General features: G+C 38.8%; 1 protein-coding gene across 1 annotated transcript in view; it reads right to left on the bottom strand.

Moving 5' to 3' along the window:
* CACNA1E (calcium voltage-gated channel subunit alpha1 E) overlaps window positions 1-17,896 on the bottom strand; it is a 667,319-nt gene that overhangs the window by 278,919 nt on the left and 370,504 nt on the right. Inside the window, exons 6-8 of the mRNA XM_056815619.1 lie at window positions 14,583-14,686; window positions 12,818-12,970; window positions 11,502-11,683 (exon numbers count right to left, since the gene is read on the bottom strand). Of these exons, the coding sequence (XP_056671597.1) occupies window positions 11,502-11,683; window positions 12,818-12,970; window positions 14,583-14,686 (439 nt within the window). The remainder of the gene's footprint in view (window positions 1-11,501; window positions 11,684-12,817; window positions 12,971-14,582; window positions 14,687-17,896) is intronic.

The following is a 17,896-nucleotide window of genomic DNA, read 5'->3' as shown; positions in this document are numbered from 1 at the left end:
GCACACACACCAAGCCTAAACACCGGTAATTATTCTCGGCGGTAACCTTTCCCAGGCAGGGAGGGCCCGTATTTACAGCTGTTTACAGTAGTATAGGCTGGCAAGCATTGGGAAGGGTGGGGGAGTGCGGGGGGGGGGGGGTTGTTTCGGGACCGAAACGGGGCTGGCTCCTGGGGGAACAAACAGCCAGAGAACGGAGTTCAGGGCATGTTCCCCAAGGAGGAAACTGAAGACTCTAGTGAGTCCCGGGGGATCTGGAGCCCCCGAGGTCCCCCCTCTTCCAAGAGCACGATCTCCCCGCTAACCTGCCTTGGCCCGTGGGTGTCTTGCTCACTGTTTCTTTTTATCTAGGTCACGTGACAGCACTCCCGGAGGGGTTGTGTCATACCCATCTAATGCAATTAGCCAACCAAGATGAACCTGTCATTAGGGGAGGGGGAGGGAGGGAGAAGGGCTGCCTGGGAATATGGAAAGGAAAGGACAAGTGGGAGGGAGGGAAAAGCTGATGACAGAAATTATGGGTCTGATTAGCTAACCACCAACTCTGCCTATGTTTGGTGGACAGATACTGCCAGAAACTAAGAATCTGTGTTGGGGAACAGAAAGCAAGGACTGGAAGAAAGGGTGACTGGGCTTCTCTCTGTATACTCATGTTCACATGTACTTCCCTGCCCTCCCCACCATAACTCCTAGGCCCCCTCCAAATAGTCTGATGTAGCTTACCTGGATTGATTAATAAAGGAGAAGCACATGCCACTGTATTTATCAGTGGGAGAAACTCCCCTCTAGCAGATCCCCCAATCATACAGTGGCAGGTGGGGAGGGAGAGTCTCCTCTAGGATGAGATCGAGTCTCTTGAGAGAATGCTTCAAGCTCCCCAATCTACTTTATATTCTGTTCAGCCTAGAAACTTGCCTTCTTTTTTCCAAACCACTGAGTTGCTATTCAAATCCTTCTTTACAGAAGAAAAAGAGGATATTGAGAAAGGGCAAAGGTTTGTTAGGTCTTAACCACAAGTGCTGAGAAAATAAGCCCTAATTGATGCTTTATTCCCCAGCACTCTTAAGAACCTCTCAGACAGTTGTATTTCCATTTTCACACAACTAACTACACTTAAAATGATTTATATAGAAGCACAGAATGTCAGGGCTAGAAGAGACCATCTAAGGAATCTTATTTAAAAGATTAGTCAAGAGACCAGAGAGATGAAGGGCTTTACACAGTCAGTTGTTAGCAGATATGGGACTAGAACCCAAGGCTCTTTCTAAGCTGGTCAGTTTCATAAAAACCTATTCTTAGTAAAGGTTGGCCATATCTTAATCAACCTATTCAATAGGCCTATACTAAGTGTCCTCTATATGCAAAGCACCATGCCAGCAATAGCAAAACAAAACAAAGTAAGAAATGGTCAATGTCCCAAAGGAAGTTATATTCCACTGGGGTGGAGAAATATACCCTAGGATTGAGGAGAGGGAGAGTACTAATTAGGAAGATTCAGGATCATTCTGTCTTCCAGTAGAATGTAAACTCTTTAAGGATTTTTGCTGTTATTGAGTTGTTTTAGTCATGTCCTACTCTTTGCAACACCATTTGGGTTTTTTGTTGGCAAAGATACTGAAGTGGTTTGTCACTTCCTTCTCCAGATCATTTTATAGATGAGGAACTAAGGTAAACAGGGTTAAGTAACTTGGCCAGGGTCACACAGCTAGTAAGTGTCTGAAACTGGATTTGAACTCATGAAGATGAGTCTTCCTGATCCCAAACCTAGCTGTCCCTCCTTGAGGATAAGGATTATCTAACATTGGTATTTATACCTTCAGCACCTCGAACAGTGCCCAACATTTAGGCAAGTAGGCACTTAAGTGAATGATTCCCATAGACGGGTGGCACATGAGTTGAACCTTGAAGAAAGCTATGAATTCTAAAAGGTAGAGCCAAAGGTGAGGAGGAACTATGTTCTAGGTACTGGGGAATGAAAAAATAACATGATAGCAGGAGATGGAATGCATGAATCAGGGAATGGCAAGAGGACAAGTTTATCAGGAATAAGAATGAATGAATAGAAATGTAAGTGAGATAAACCTGGAAAGGCAGGAGAAAGCTACTTTGTGAAGGACTTAAAATACAAAGCTACATATTGTGTGTATTATCCTAGAGGCAAAGGGTAGCCCTGAAGATTCTTGAGCAATAAGTAGAGAACCAGGTTGAGACTTACACTTTAGAGAGGTGATTTTGGCACCTCAATAAAAATTTTGACCCAGATTTAAAGAGATGATTTGAGATTGAACCAGAAAGAAATTAAAGAGAAACACAGTTTTCATGTGGAAGTAAAAATAAGGGTAAATTAGGAAGTAAAACTGGATGTATGAAACCCATCATGATAAAACAACTAGAGACTGGATCTAAAGTTAGGAAAACCTGAATTTAAATACACCCTCAGACACTAGCTTTGTAACCTGGACAAGCCATGAAATTTCTGCCTCGGTTTCTCCAACTGTAAAATAAGGTTAATAATAGCCCCTAATTCACGGAATTGTGAGGATCAAAGGAGATAATAGCTATAAAGTGCCTAGCACAAAGTAGGTGCTTAATAAATGCTTATTCCTTTCTTTTTTCCTCTCATAATTATCTACCTGCTCATAGATTTGGCCCTGAGATTTCCACATGTGACACAATGGTTTCTTTAGGTCTCTACATGATTGATTGGGAAGGAACAACATGGAGCTGAGTGTACTGCCAGAAATATACAGGGAAAAACCATTATCCCTGGGACACAGTCTCTAGAGATGCAGTTTAGATGATCACATCATGAAGATACCCAAAGATACAGAAAATGACCGGGGAACCTTCAATTCTGAGGCTATCCTTATCAAGTTTCACTTAGGAGGGGTTATACTATTTTTCTTCCTCATTCTTCATCAAAAGCCTAGACACCTTTCAAATGTGCCTAGGGTATGTATCCCTTTAAGGAAGTATACCAAATAGAGACAAATCCTTAATCTCCTACCAATGGTCAATAAACACTCAAAGAAAATATTGTTCTTCAAATAAAGAGTTATAATTGTTTACAGTTAATTAGTTCCATCCCATCCCACCCCCTCCAAAAATATAGCATTAGGCAAAATAACAACATGAGGGGCAGTGATTTCACAGGAACAATGTTACAAATGGGGCAATAAGTACACAAATGCTAACACACAGGGGAGTGAATACTCAAGTGCTAGGAACTTCCACCCACCATCTGATTTATTTTTCTAGCAACTGGTTAAAACAGTGCTACAGCAGGGCTCAGTGGATATCATGGAGAATTTTGGTTCTAACACATTCCTGACCTTAGTGCAAAGCAACATTAGTTGAGCCAATATTTTTTCCTTCTGTCTGTCAAAACTGGGAAGACCAGGGCACTGGGTTGGAAAGAGGGTAGAAAACTTCAGCTGCTGATTAACAGTGGTGACACACAATTTTCAAGTGATTAGCAATGTCCTAATCCTTAGCAGAGAGCCTACTCTTCTGAAAGGATGACAACAGCATCTCACATTTATGTAAATGTTTCAAGCTTTATATTAACACTTCCTGCCTAAAAATCCAAGGAGGACAAGTAGTATTTTCCCTGGGGCAGCTAGATGTTACAATGAATAGAGCGCTGGTCCTAGACTCAGGAAGACTCAATCTTCCTGAGTTCAAATCTGGCCTCAGACACTTGTGAACCTGGGTAAGTCACTTAACCCTGCCTCAGTTTTCTCATCTGTAAAATAAGCTAGAGGAGGAAATGCCAAACCACACCAGTATCTTTGCCAAGAAAACCCCAAACTGAACAATGTTATTATCCTTACTTTACAGGTAAAATAAAATTTAAAGATCCAATTGATTTATCCAAGGTCATAGAAATAATAAATGTAGGACCCAGAGTTCAAACCCTAGTCTGCTTCGCTTTTCACCTAAAATCTAAGTCAAGTGTTTTTCCCATTATATCACATTGCCTCCAACAACTTATGTGCTAATAATCCAGGCTGGTGTGGAATCTGATTCCTCTGGCTGGTGAATAGAAAACCATGATGAAATAAATCACCAATATTTAACAAACACAAACTATATGCAAGAGGACATGGAAGATGTTGGCAATATAGAGCTTAAGAAGACTCCCATCCCTACCCAGAAAGACTTTACTTTCCACCTGGATAGAGAAGACACAGGCCTAAACTGTAGCCAAACATCTAATGCCACATAGGGTAAGTGCCCAAGAAGTGAGCAAGGCAATAAATTCAGAGGAAGGAGAGTTTCCTATGGTTTGGGGCAGGCAGAGAAGGTTTCAAAGCAGAGCTTGATCTTGGCGTTGGGTCGACCAGTCTCAGAAAAGGATACAGAATAGGGGGAAGGAGGGAGGATGATGTAAACAAAGATAAAGAGGCAAGAATGAGCAGGGTTTAACTCTATGGACAGTGAGTAAGCCAGACTACCTGTGGCAGAGGATTAAGGTTGGGCAGCAATAACAGAAATCCGATAGGTAGCTTGGTAGATAGGTTAAATAGCTTTCTCTGTCAGTTTTCTGTCTAAGATCAGGATTCTTCCTTCTCTTCCCCAAACCCACTACAATGGCATCATTAGATTCAGAGCTAAAAGGGATCCCAGAGGCCATCAAGTACAAGTCTTCATTTTTCCTATGGTTAGTTGTGTTGTTAATGGTTAATAATTATTTAACAAAAAATTTAACAAACACTTGTTCATCATGAACATCAGGAAAAACAGAGGCTCTTGGCATCTGTAGGTATGGTTAGAGCACAGGAATTTTGGTGAATTTCTAGAGGCTATCAGAGAACCCCATTAACCTTCATCTTGGCCTTGTTTTTGGAGGTGGAAGGGTGGAGGAACCTGGTTTTTTTCAAGGTTTTTTATAAAATGGATTTTAAATTCCCTTTCCCTATAATTATCAAAAATTCAAATAATGTAAAAAAGAAGTAAAGTTCTTCCTAGAAAACCTAGTATATTAGGCTTCAGAATGCTTTCTTGATGTACAAAATCTCTTTGTAGAGGCAATAATTACATTGTATATCAGTAAATATTAATTATTAAAGTAAAAAAAGAAGGTGACTGAAGGTGATTGGCTGAAATTTAGGCTAGGACATGGATACCAAGGGGCAGCTAGGTGGCACAATGGGTAGAGTGACAAGACTGGAATCAAGAAGATTCAATCTTCCTGTGTCAGATCAGATCTTACCACAGACACATTGTCACAAGCCATTTAACCCTGTTTGCCTTAGTTTCCTCATCTGTTAAATGAGCTGGAGAAGGAAATGACAAATCATTCCAGTATCTCTGCCAAAAAAAACCAAAAAAAAACTCAAATGGGGTTATGAAGAGTCATATACAACTGATATGATGGAACAACAAAAATGGAGACCAAAGCACATACCTAAGAATGCTGCAATGCATACTGGAGAAATTCCCCAAATAACTAGAGGCAATACCTCTCAATTTATAAAGTATTCTGAAAACATCACTTCCTCCAAAACCCTTTCCCTGAACCCTAGTTGTGGCATTAGGACACTAAACCAGGGTTAGTCCAAGAGAAGGCACACCATGCCTGCCTAGAGCCCAAGTCCTCCTATCTCCATCTTCCCTTCAGTTCCATGGTCTGTGATTCAGTTGGCATCATTCAGTTTGCCTGAAAGATCATAGCCTAAGGCAGCATGGCTTAAGGCACCTCTGGCAGAATTTGGCAAAAGGCAGAAAATGAAATTGAACATTAGGGTAGATAAACAAAGCAAAGGTAAGGAAATCCAAAGTGAGCTAAGTGGTGGACAAAAGGTCTGGAAACTGGTCCAGTATGACTGAATTACAATTCAGGTGCCAGATCAACAGGTGAACCCAACTCACTTGGATTAATTTTCAAACCTGGCATTTCTGAGAGATTATGGAGAGACCTGAAAAAGATCCTTACATGAAAGGGTTGGGGTGGAGGAGAGGAGAGGAACATTGGTCCTTCTGTCAGTCCCTTATCCTAAGAGTTGTATCAGGAAGACCTTCAATGAAGAACTCAAGCCAAGGTTTCCAACCCAGCAGGGAAGAGAACTGAAGGAAGGTATTATTTAAAGAGAGGGCAAGTAATTAACTTGGCAAACCGACTGCCAAAGGCAGCAGTAAAAACCAAAAGCAAATGTGTTTAAAAAAAGAGTTGGGCAGACATTGGAAGAAAAACAAGATTATAGAGTACAAGTGCTACAAAGGAAGGTGGGTGGCCTGGATGAGTTTGTATCCTGAAATGTTCCTAAGTCCAACATCCTAAATGGAATCATAGTTTGACTAATGGTCAATCATGTACCTGGAGAAAGGGGAGGAGTAGCCATGGAGTTAGGGGATACATGAGACACAAAGTACCTCACATCATCATATTGTTTGTTGCTCACTATATTTATATATGCTTGCATAGACGAGATCACATTTCCCAGAGGTCTAAATCATAAGATTTAGAGCTGGAAGGAGCCTCAGAGATCATCTAGTCAAACAGACTCCAGAGTTGGGATGCTGAGCATAGGGTCAATAAATTTGTTTTTACAATATTTTGATAACTATATTTCAACATAGTAGGTTTCCTTTGTAATCCTATGCACTTTATTTTATGTATTTAAAAATATTCTAAAGGATCAATCAACAGGCTTTGACCAGACTGCTAGAACAATCCATGGCAAAAACTCCAATCTTGCTCTAGAGTAAGAGGACATGGGTTCAATTCCTCTACACTCGGTCATGCTTACTGACTGTGTGAACTTGAGCACCTAGTTTTAACTTCAACATTCCTCAACTTCCTTCATTTCCTAAAAAAAACACTGATACAGCCCAAGGAGATTAAAACAAGATTCAGAATCAGTCAGATGATGGTTCAAAATGCTACCTCAAATATTAAACGTGTGGCTCTAGACAATTTACTTAATCTCTTTTTCCTCAGCTTCCACAACTCTAGAAAGAAGTCTTTGTCATCATGACTCCACAGTCCTTTTTATTTTTATGTCTATCTCTTCTCTTTATCTCTTCTAATTGGGGAAAAGGTATGGCAGGACTGAATGTAACAGTCTTAGGAGCCTCTGAAATGTGTCTATCTTAGCATCCATCTTACCTATATCTCCAAGAAAAAACCTCAACTCCTCTAATATTTAAGCCTCAAGGATGAACCAACCTGGTTCGTAAAGTCTAAGAGCTAAGAGAGAATTAAGAAGGACCCCAGAAAGGACTGACAGCTTCAAGAGAAGCACAGAAATCTAGGGAGAAAGGGAAGAACAATTCTGCATCTCTCTTCTAAGGGCTTCAAACCTCTCCCCAAGGTCTCTGAGGTATCCAAAAAGAAAAGGGAGAAGAGAAGAATATAATGTTCCAAAGGCTTGAACACTAATTCTAGTCAAAGTGGGGACCAGCTTGCTACCATCAAAGCTCCAGTAAGAAGGGGCAATATGGAGATACCTATTTATTTGTCCTGCTGTCTCTTCTAGTTCCAGATCATAGGACCACAGAGTTTTAACAGTGAGAAGTATTTCGGTAACCATCTAGTAAAATCAATTCATATAAAAGAATTATTGCCTCATCAGTGAATATATAGCCTCCACTTGAAAATCAAATATGATAATATTTGTAAAGTCCTTAGCACAGTGTCTAGCACATAGTAGATGCTATATAAATTCTTACTATTATTATTATTAAAAATCTCCCATGAGGAACAGGAAATAGAATCTACTATTTCCTGAGGAAGTCTATTTCATTTTTGGACAGCTCTAATTGGGCAGCTAGGTGACTGTGGACATATTGCTGGGTCTGGAATCAGGAAGATTCATCTATATGAGTTCAAATCTGGCCTCAGACATTTACTAGTTGTGTGGCTCAGTTAAGTCACTTAACATTATATCTCAGTTTCTTCATCTGTCAAATGGACTGGAGAAGGAAATAGCAAACCGCTTTAGAATCTTTATATCACAGACAATCAGACACAATTGAACATCAAAAATTGCTAAGTGTTTTCTTAGAAAAAGCTTAAGTATGTTGCAAATTCCATCTACTATTCCTGGTTCTGCCTACTGGAGCCAAATAGAACACATCTAATCTTTCTTCTACATTAGAGCCTTTAAGGACCTGAACATAACTAACACATTCCTCCTGAGTCTTCTCTTCTCCAAGATAGATATCCTTAGTTTCTTCAATTGGTCCTCATACATCATAGACCCAAGGGCTTTCATCATATTGGTTCTACTCCTCAGTATATTCCTGTCTTAATCAGTGCCCTAAATTGTATCACCTAGAACTGAACACAGTATTTGAGAGTTAGTCTGAGCAACACAGAACACCTCTTCATTCCTGGAAGCTATATCTGCCTTGATATGGGTCAAATTTACATTAGCCCAGATATCAACTATGATGGAGCAGGAATGTGAAAGGGGTCAGAGATTTCTGTCTCCCTATCAGCCCACTCTATCACTGCCACTGAAGAGAAGTAAGAAGGCATCCATAGACAGACAGATAATGGAAGAAGTTAAGTCAGGGAGAGTGGAGCTTGGGGATTCTCAAAAGGAAGGGTAATACCTCAGAAGCATCCCCAGAACTACCTGGGATAAATCTTGAAGGCTCTATAGCATCAAAAGATACTACTAACGTCCCAAAAGTAATACTTTCTGTCTGTCAAGCTGACCATCTAACACATTTATCACATTATTTGGATGGACCTTTATTCTCAGAGCATGATAAACCACACCAACCACCAAAGGTCCTGTACTTTAATTCTCAGAAGCATGTGGTCAATAGGGCTTGTTGAAGCATCACTGACCTATAACAATACAAATCTTCACCCTTGTCTTCCTGTCCTCCCTCCTCACAAAACCTCCTCATACGTCTGCATAGTTTTCTTGGATGTACCAAGGAAGACATTCACTTGGTATTCCTTTACCCATCTTTCAAAAATGTTTGCTTTTGTGGGGATCTGTGGCTCCTCCCAGAAGGTCAATATGTTCAGACTTAAGCATCAATGACAAAGCAGGTATCATTATCAACAGTATTTATTCATTAGCTATTTCACATAGGACATTAGGGATACACATTTGGCCAAAACAGTTCCTGCCTTCAAGTGGTCTCCAGTTCCTGCCTTCAAGTAGTCTCCACTTTAGGCTTAACATCTTTGGACTTGGCTTTCCTTATGTGGAAAATGAGGAGGCTGGATTAAAATGATTGTTACAAGCCCTTTCAGCTCTTAATCTATGATCCAATTACTTTAATGAGTATAAGTAATGGCAAAGTGGTGAGAGACTCCATCTTGGAAATAGGAAGAAAGTGGCTAGAGTGCCATCCCAGCACATGTTTGCTATTTGATCCTGAATAAGTCAATTAACTTCTAAGACCATAATAACTGTCTAAGATTTTAAATTGCGGAGCTGATATTTAACTAAGATGATAGAGGGGAGTTTTGTTTACCTTGAGTTCCCAATGAAATCGAAGTTTCATTTCAAAATTTTTTAGTTGGGACCAGTTGTGTGCTGATAAATGTTTAACAACTGACCCTCAAAATAAGCATTGAAGACACACTTTCAGATTAATCCGCATTAATAACATTTTCCTATCACTTTATTAAATCTGAACTATCAACAAAACAATAAATTGGACCCCCTGATTTGAAGTGTTGGCTTATTTCCAATATGGAAATCTTTGCACTGAAAATTTAACAATCAGCTCTTGAGAGCTGGTTCAAGCTGTTTTTAATACACCCCTGGCCTCACCTGAGAGGCAGGTATACACAGGCTACCACCTTGACCCCAACTGCAGAAAGCCTCCAAAACACTGTTAAGAGCAGAAAACCAGGCTGGAGCTTTTTCCTTCTTATAAATTTATATATTAAATCCCAAAGGGGCAACAAGCAGCCCGAAGGCATATGTGTAAATGAGGTATGTAATAAATGCAAATGGACTTTTGCCTTACCTAGCTACTGGGTTATGGTCATTTTTAGCTATAGCAGGCCAGAGATTTCCCCCCTCGGGTAACTTCCTGCCCTGATTCCCAGAGAGCTCATCCCTAAACAGCCTGGTCAATTCAACCCAACTCCAAGGCCAGCTGTGCATAGATCAGACCAGGCACCATTTTAGCCATTCAAGGCTATTCCTAAGAGTCTAGCATTTGATGATACAATTAAAATCATAGAATCTGAATGGAAAGAGACCTTTAAAAGTCATCTAGTGTAACCTCCTATCTTCTTCAGGGACCCTTTTACAACTTCCATTACGTGACCTTAGATTAGAGGCATCCTCTAATGCCCCATTTATTTAGATATCTTAACTCCCCAATTGTACTGGAAACTCCTTACTGGCAGATGCTCTCATGGTTCCTTTCTATCACTAAGAGAGCTTGAGAGCATCTGCCAGTAAGGAGTAGGCAAAGGACTTAAAATCTTAATAGAGAACTCCATGTATAAGAATTCCTTCTATAAAAGCAAATTGCAACCTAAAACAGTACCAAAAAAATCACAGGGTAGCAGATTTAGAACTGAAAGGACTTTAGAAACCATCCTATTGAACTCACTCATTTTATAGTTGAGGAAATGGACATATAGGAGTACAAATAAATGCTAATTATCATAATTAGTATTGCTATTGTTATTGCAATAATATTTTTATTCAAAGATATTTTTGTTTTCCCAATTACATATAATAACCATTTTAAATATACATTTTCTAAAATTATAAGATCCAAACTGTCTCCATCCCTCCCTTCCCTTCCCTCCCCTCTTTCAGAATTGGCAAGCAATTTGATCTGGATTATATATGTATTATCATATAGGCAATAATATTATATGCTGGTAATCAATGACAAAGGTAGCATTTGAACTCTGGTCCTTATATTCTAAATCCAGTGGGAATTTTTCTCCAGTATTATACTACCAGAGTTATATAGCCCTGAGTCACTCATCTGGTAAGTGTCAGAGATGGCAATTTATCCTGAAATCTTCCTGATTCCAAGTCTAGAACTCTAATCATGCCATATTGTCTCTTTATGCTTTTCTGCTGAGTATTTTCATTGAGCAGGGAGTCCCCAACTACAATCATTCCAGCAAAATGGAGGAACACCAGGAGCACCTGCCATCTGCCCTGACATTGAATCCCAATAACCATTTGGGCTCATCCTGTACCCAGCAGCAAAATTGTTCTATGCATTATCTCCCTCGGTTAAAATATGAGCACTCCAAGAACAGAGACTATCTGCATTTTATATTTGTAGTCTCAGGACTTAACACAATGCTCAGTATACAGTAAGAACTTAATAAATGCTTTTTCCATTCTACTCCTTAATATAAGATCTTTTGTCCGGTAAGCTATTAAAGAACAGTGTGCTCCTACCCACCTACAGACCAGAGGTAGAGGGATTTGGACAGCTACTCAGCCTCTATTGATACATGCTTCTTCATATTGCCCCTACCTATCTCCAGTAGCCTCATTCCCAACTCTATCCCATCCTCTTCAGATTTAAAGCCATTCACTTACATTGTACAGCACGGTGGTCCATCCTTCCATGGTTATACACTGGAAGACGGTCAGCACAGCAAAGAGAATGTTGTCAAACTGAGTGATCCCATCATTAGGACCAATCCAGTCTCTGCACTCATAACCCTCTGGGCAGCCCTGTACCCCACATGGATGAGGAGGGTCAAACCCCTCTAGCACACCTGCAGACACATAGAGAGAGAAGAAACCAGAGGGAAGTTAGCACAAGCCGAAAAGTGAACCCAGAAAAAAATGGTGACGGTAAAGTCTCTAGTGAAAAAAGAGGTCGATCTTTCTTTGTTTTTTTTTTCCTCCCTAACCCACTGCAAGCCCTTTCTTCTTTCTTATCTCTCTGTATCATTAGTGAGATGATCATACCTTCCTGGAATTTACCTTCTTTCCAGAAAGCCTGCCCTCCCTCAGATTCCTTTAACTATTTGTAAAATGCCATCTCTAATTATTGGCTCCTAAGCTTTGTGGGAATTTCTTCCCTCAGAAGAAGACTGCTTTAGAATGATTAATTATCTTCCTTGTGACTTTTAGGTAGTCCTTATAGACAATGTGATGTGCTGGGGAAAGAAAGGACTAGTCTGGGAATCAACAGACCTGGGTTTAATTTCAGGTTCTGAGACTAAAGCTCAAGAGAGGTAGGTGAAATAGTGAATAAAGTGCTAGGACTAGAATCAGGAAGACCCAAGTTTGAATCCTGCTTAACCTCCACCTGCCTCAGTTTCCTCATCTATAAAACAGGCATAATACTAGCACCTCCTTCTTTGGGTTTTTTGCGAGGATCAAATGAGATTATATTTGAAAGGCTCTTTCAACATAAGTACAAGCTGTATCAGTGCTATTATTATCTTTTTAGTCATGAGATTTAAACAGATCATTTAACCACATTGAGCTGTGGTTTCATCATTTGTAAAATGTAGATATTACTGCTTTAAATGTTTACCTCAAAGGGTTGTTTAGAGAAAAGCTCTTTATAAGCCTTAAAACATAAGAGAAATGTGAGTTACTTTTGTCCTTTTGTTCATGAAAGTGGTGGATACCACGCTTATGGATGAATCATAAATTTCTTTGAGCTAGAAGGGACTTTGAAATCATCTAGTCCATCACCTTTCTATAATAGATGAGGTAACTCGAGCCCAAACCAAGGAAATGCAGTTAGTTACTTACAAATGGTATTTCTCTTTGACTAGTCATTTCCCCATATTTGAATGCATACAAGTGGAATGAATGGGGAACATCCTCAGACCACAGGTAGCTGGAACTCAGACAGATGGGGAAATCCCATAAACGCCACCTCTTGACCCTACCTGAATTGTTCATAAAGCAGGCTCTGTGTAGTTTCCCACTATAAAACTCCAGGCCAATGATGGCGAACATCAGGATGGCAAAGAACAGAAGAAGGCCAATCTGGAGCAGAGGCACCATTGCCTTCATGATGGACTTCAGCACTATTTGCAAACCTGGAAGAAAGAAGATGGCATGCTTGTACTTATTCACTTGTACCTTGGCTACATTCCAAGTAAAGGGACTCAATTCACCATACCCCAAAGCTGAATCTGATCCCTTTACTACCATTCCCTGTTAACATAAACCTGCTGCAATTCAGTTGAATTCAACAAGAATTATTAAGTACTTATATCCTTCCAATCTAGCCCCTGAGTTCCTACTGTTGATAAACCACTAGAATGTACTCCAAGCACAAAGAAAATAGAGCATTAAGCCTTAACGACAAATTAAATAAATGTTGCTCTTTTAAAAGTTTGGTTTGCAGAAACTATAGTCATATTTATTTCAGGAAGACTTGTCTAACAAAACTGGTGACTGGCTGCAAAAGTGGCTAAGAAGGAGAGTAGGCGGTACTGGTCAGTGTCATGGAGAATGCACAGCTGATTTTGCAGAGAGATGAAAATATTTGCTAGGCAATTATGCAAAAGAGTGACAAAAATGTCCATACCCTTTGACCCAGAAATTCTACTGCTAGGTATATATTTCAGGGAGATAAATAAAAAAAAACTTTTATGTTAGTTCTTTTTATAGTACCAAGGAACTGGAAACAAAGGAGAAATTCATCAATTGGGGCATGGCTAAATAAATTGCATAGTATAAATATAATGGAATATTATTGGGCTATGAGAATGACAAGGAGCATGAAGACAGAGAATATTAGAAAGACTTACATGAACTGATAGCAACATGAGGTAAAACAGAGCCAAGAAAATAATATGCATTAGGACTATAGCAGGTTAAATAAAAAGAACTACAAATATCAAAATTCAATGTTATAAAACTAGAAAGCAAACATGGTCCCAAAGAAGAGCTATGAGATAACACTTCTCAGTTTTCCTTTGCAGAGGTTAGGTTCCACAAGTATGGAACTCTATATAGTAATAGATTGTTTGTTTGTTTGTTTAGGGTTTTTTTTTTAATACACTTATGGGTTTGCTGATTCTTTTTCTTTTCTTTGTCTTAAAAAATTCTTTGTTAAAAGGGATGGCTCTCTGGGAAATGTAAGGAAGAGAAGTACAAGGTGAACTATAGGTGCTACGATGATGGAAAATATTGATTAAAATATATATGTATATATATTTTAAAAGAACAGAAAATGTTTGCCAGAACCTAGATATTGGTCCTCCTATTTCTTAGGAGGACACACTGATATGTATTTTTTGTATTTGAAGAGAAAGATCCCTGCATATACAGGGTCCTTTGGAAAGCATTGCAAAAGGAATATGTTTTAAGAAATCATTTTGATGTTAACATTAGGACAAAAAATCATGATCCTTTCATATGTCTTCTTGTGACATAGAGCAATTTAGGTCTTAACCAGACTTTTTAGATGTAATTTGGGGTAGGGAGGGATTCAAATATCTGTAGCCTGATAAAAAATGTAATAATAGCACTTCAAATCCCTACCTTTTGTTTACATTAATCATTGTTCTTACTTATAGCCCAGTTGCATTCAAGACTAGCCAGATTTCTTTCAGACCTATATCCTATACTAAATAGGGTGACATACAATTCATGAACCCACTTCACCCAATTTGTCAGGGGGGAAAAAAGACAAGCACTCACTGGGAATGCCTGAAACAAGTTTCAATGGCCTCAGTACTCGCACAGCCCGAAGGGTTCTCAGGTCCACATGGGTATTGAAGTGGGTACCAGCTGTGGCCAGGATGCTGCAGTCAAGAAAGAAAAAAAAAAAACCGTTATCAGTCAGGTCATTATCTCTTTGCATTATGAATGGGGGAAGCCAGCCTGAGATTAGACCAGTCTAAAAGTATTCCACCCTCATACCAGCTGTAAGTGGTTGCACCTAAGCTTTAGTGAATCACCAACAATTCTATGTGGATCTAAAATTAGCCAGCTGTGTTTCAATTTGCAGAGAAGGGAAAGAAAGCAAGGTTATTGGGATTACATTGAAACCACAGGATTATAATTCCCAGGCATGAACAAGACTGGCCATCTGGTATACTTGATCAGACTTCCCACTCTGTCATTCATCCTGGTCCAGCCTCCATGTCTTTCTCTCATACCAAATTATTTGCATGGAATATTCCTTATCACCTGAAATGGAAAGATTCCCACATCAATCATTCAAAGTACTCCTAAGGCTCCCATCTCCTTCAGGAAGCTTTTCTGAGCTTTCTGGGATAACCACAAGAGTGATACAATGCCTTTGGACTTAAAATTTTCATTACACAAAATCCTTGCCCTGATGTTTACACCATTTGTTAAAGTCCTGCTTGTATGTCTGGGTTTTTAAATCATTTTATAAAGTCAATGTACAAATTTGACAATATCACACCATCTGCTTCTGCTTTCATTTTCCCATCTTTAACAACATTTCTTCCCATTTATCACTTGCAATGATATCTCCACCCAACAACATACAAACTATTAACAATTTTACTTGGTGGAATGTTCAAATATTGTAGTTAATTTTATTTGGAAGTCAACAAAATTCACCTTTTATTTTCCAGAATCACATAAGTATGTAAGACATTTGGAACAGCAAAGAGGTGTATATAATCATGATATCCAGAGAATTGGTCTAAGAATTAGAAGGCAGATTTCAGTGTTAGCTTGCATACTTATTAGCTATGACCTACGGGAAATTATTTAACTCCTTTTATCCAGAAATGGAGATACCTTCCCTTCATAGCTCACAGAGCTTTGGTAAATATCAGAGAATCAGAATGTGAAAACTAGGAGGATGCTCAGATATCATTTTCTTTAATCCTTTTTTTTTATGATTGGGTATCAGAGAGGACAGAGGCAACTTGGTAGTGCATTGGATAGAGTGCTGGACCTGGAGTTGGGAACATTTGCCTTTGTGAGTTCAAATCTCACTTCAGACATTTACTAGCTACATGATCCTAGGCAAGTCACTTAACCCTGTTTGCCTCAGTTTCCTTATCTGTAAAATGAGCTGGAAAAAAAAAAACCATGGCAAACCACTTCAGTATCTTTGCCAGGAAAACTCCAAATGGTGTCATGAAATCAAAAAAGTTGGACATGACTGAATTGACTGAACAACAAAAATCAGAGAGGACCAGTGATGTGGTTGGGGTTAAACAGTTGAAGAATGACCAAAAGAAAACAGAACCTAGGTTTACTGACTCTTACAAAGTTATCCCACTACTTCCTACACAGAGTACTATATCTGAAGAAAATTTATAAACTATAAAATGCTCTATAAATGTCAGATATGATTAATACATGTTGACAAATATGCCAATGTTATAGTATTTTTCCAGCCAAATTTTTTTAATCCATTCTCTTGGTCTTATTTTCCTTCTCCCAATTTCATCTAATTCTCTAAGAATACAAGAAAGCTTCAAGTATCCAGAATTCTTGGGAATGGGTCTCCTGGATAGATGAATTTCTCAGTTAATTAAAAATTTTCCTCTTCAACTATCATCATTCTTTAAAGTTTAATCACTTTTCTGAAACTCTATCTGAAGTAGATATTACATATTTCCCTGCCTTATTAAGCAACATAAAATCAATATGATTTATCCTTTTCCTGATAACAGAGTCATATTTATAACCACAAACTATCATACTATTTTTAGTGGTGTCCTCAGGGATTAGTAAAATGTATAGGGAGAGGGGAGCTTCAAAATGAAACAGCCCCAAACTACTATGACTTTTGATTTCTGATGTCTGTTTTCTTTGTAATTTTTTTCTCTTCACATAGTTTCAGGTGGTTGAATGTTATTTCAAAGTGCTTTTAGTATAAAATGTGCCTTCTTGTATAATACGTCTTCTCTCTCCTAATTTTACCCTTGTGATTTCTTTGGCCTTGGACATGAAATAGCATTACTTGTTAGAACCATTGGTAAAGCAAAAGGGTATGGAATCTGAATATGGACCTGCTGGGTCCATTTAGGAATAAAGTATGTAGGCTTAAGCTGTGAACTGTATGTCACCGATTTTAATACTCAAAGGTCTTGTCTATATCCTTTCTATTTTACAGTCACACTCTGAATACGTGTGCTTGCTTAATAACTGATTTTTGAATTGATAAAGAACTTTTGCATATGGTTTTATTATTGCTATGTGGCCCAACATTTTCCATTTGTGTTTTTCTTTAGCCCAATTCCTCATTGATAAAGAGTTGTTTTACTTGGTCTTTATTTTTGTTGCTTTTCTTCCATACTGATTTCCATGAAAACCCTCTCTTCTTCCTTCATACTCTTTCTACTTTCTTTTACCTCTTACCCATTTCTTAACTTTTCTAGCCCTAGACCATAAGGTTTGATCCCCAGACTAAGGACCCCCTGAGCCAATAATGAAGGTAATTGAACCATTTTTTCCACTCTATTTTGGGTCAGCCCAATCTTATAAAGAAGTTTAGGATTGATCTTATATGTAGTCAGATGAATTATGTGATTTGACTTAAGAGATGCCAAGAAAGGCTTCTTCCTCCATCTCCTACTGGAAATATACACATAATTTACTCCTTTGGTTTAAGATACTGAAGGCTCCTGTTAAAATGAATGCATTATCTAAGAAGTGTAATAAATTAACCCATTATCATCCATTAACAGCATAAATGTTAGTTGAGCAATGAAACCACAAAAAAGAAAAATAAGTTTTGATTTAAACAGGAGATGGTGGGGGGGGGGATTACAGTAACTCAAAAGATGGGGTATCCTGGCTTCAAATCTGTCTTCAGATCATTCCTAGCTGTATGATGCTGGGCAAGTCACTTAAGCCCCATTGCCTAACCCTTACCAGTCTTCTGCCTTGGAACTAATGCACAGTATCAATTCTAAAATGGAAGGTTAGGATTTAAAAAAAAGGAGATGAAAATGTCAAATTATAGGATATGTACTGGCTTTAATGAGTGTTATTGTGTGATGGTGGGGGGAAGGGAAGTC

The sequence above is a fragment of the Monodelphis domestica genome, chromosome 2 (genome assembly GCF_027887165.1).
Source record: "Monodelphis domestica isolate mMonDom1 chromosome 2, mMonDom1.pri, whole genome shotgun sequence".
NCBI lineage: Eukaryota > Metazoa > Chordata > Mammalia > Didelphimorphia > Didelphidae > Monodelphis > Monodelphis domestica.
Note: the sequence above shows the minus strand (reverse complement) of the source record. Positions and strands in the feature narration are given on the sequence as shown.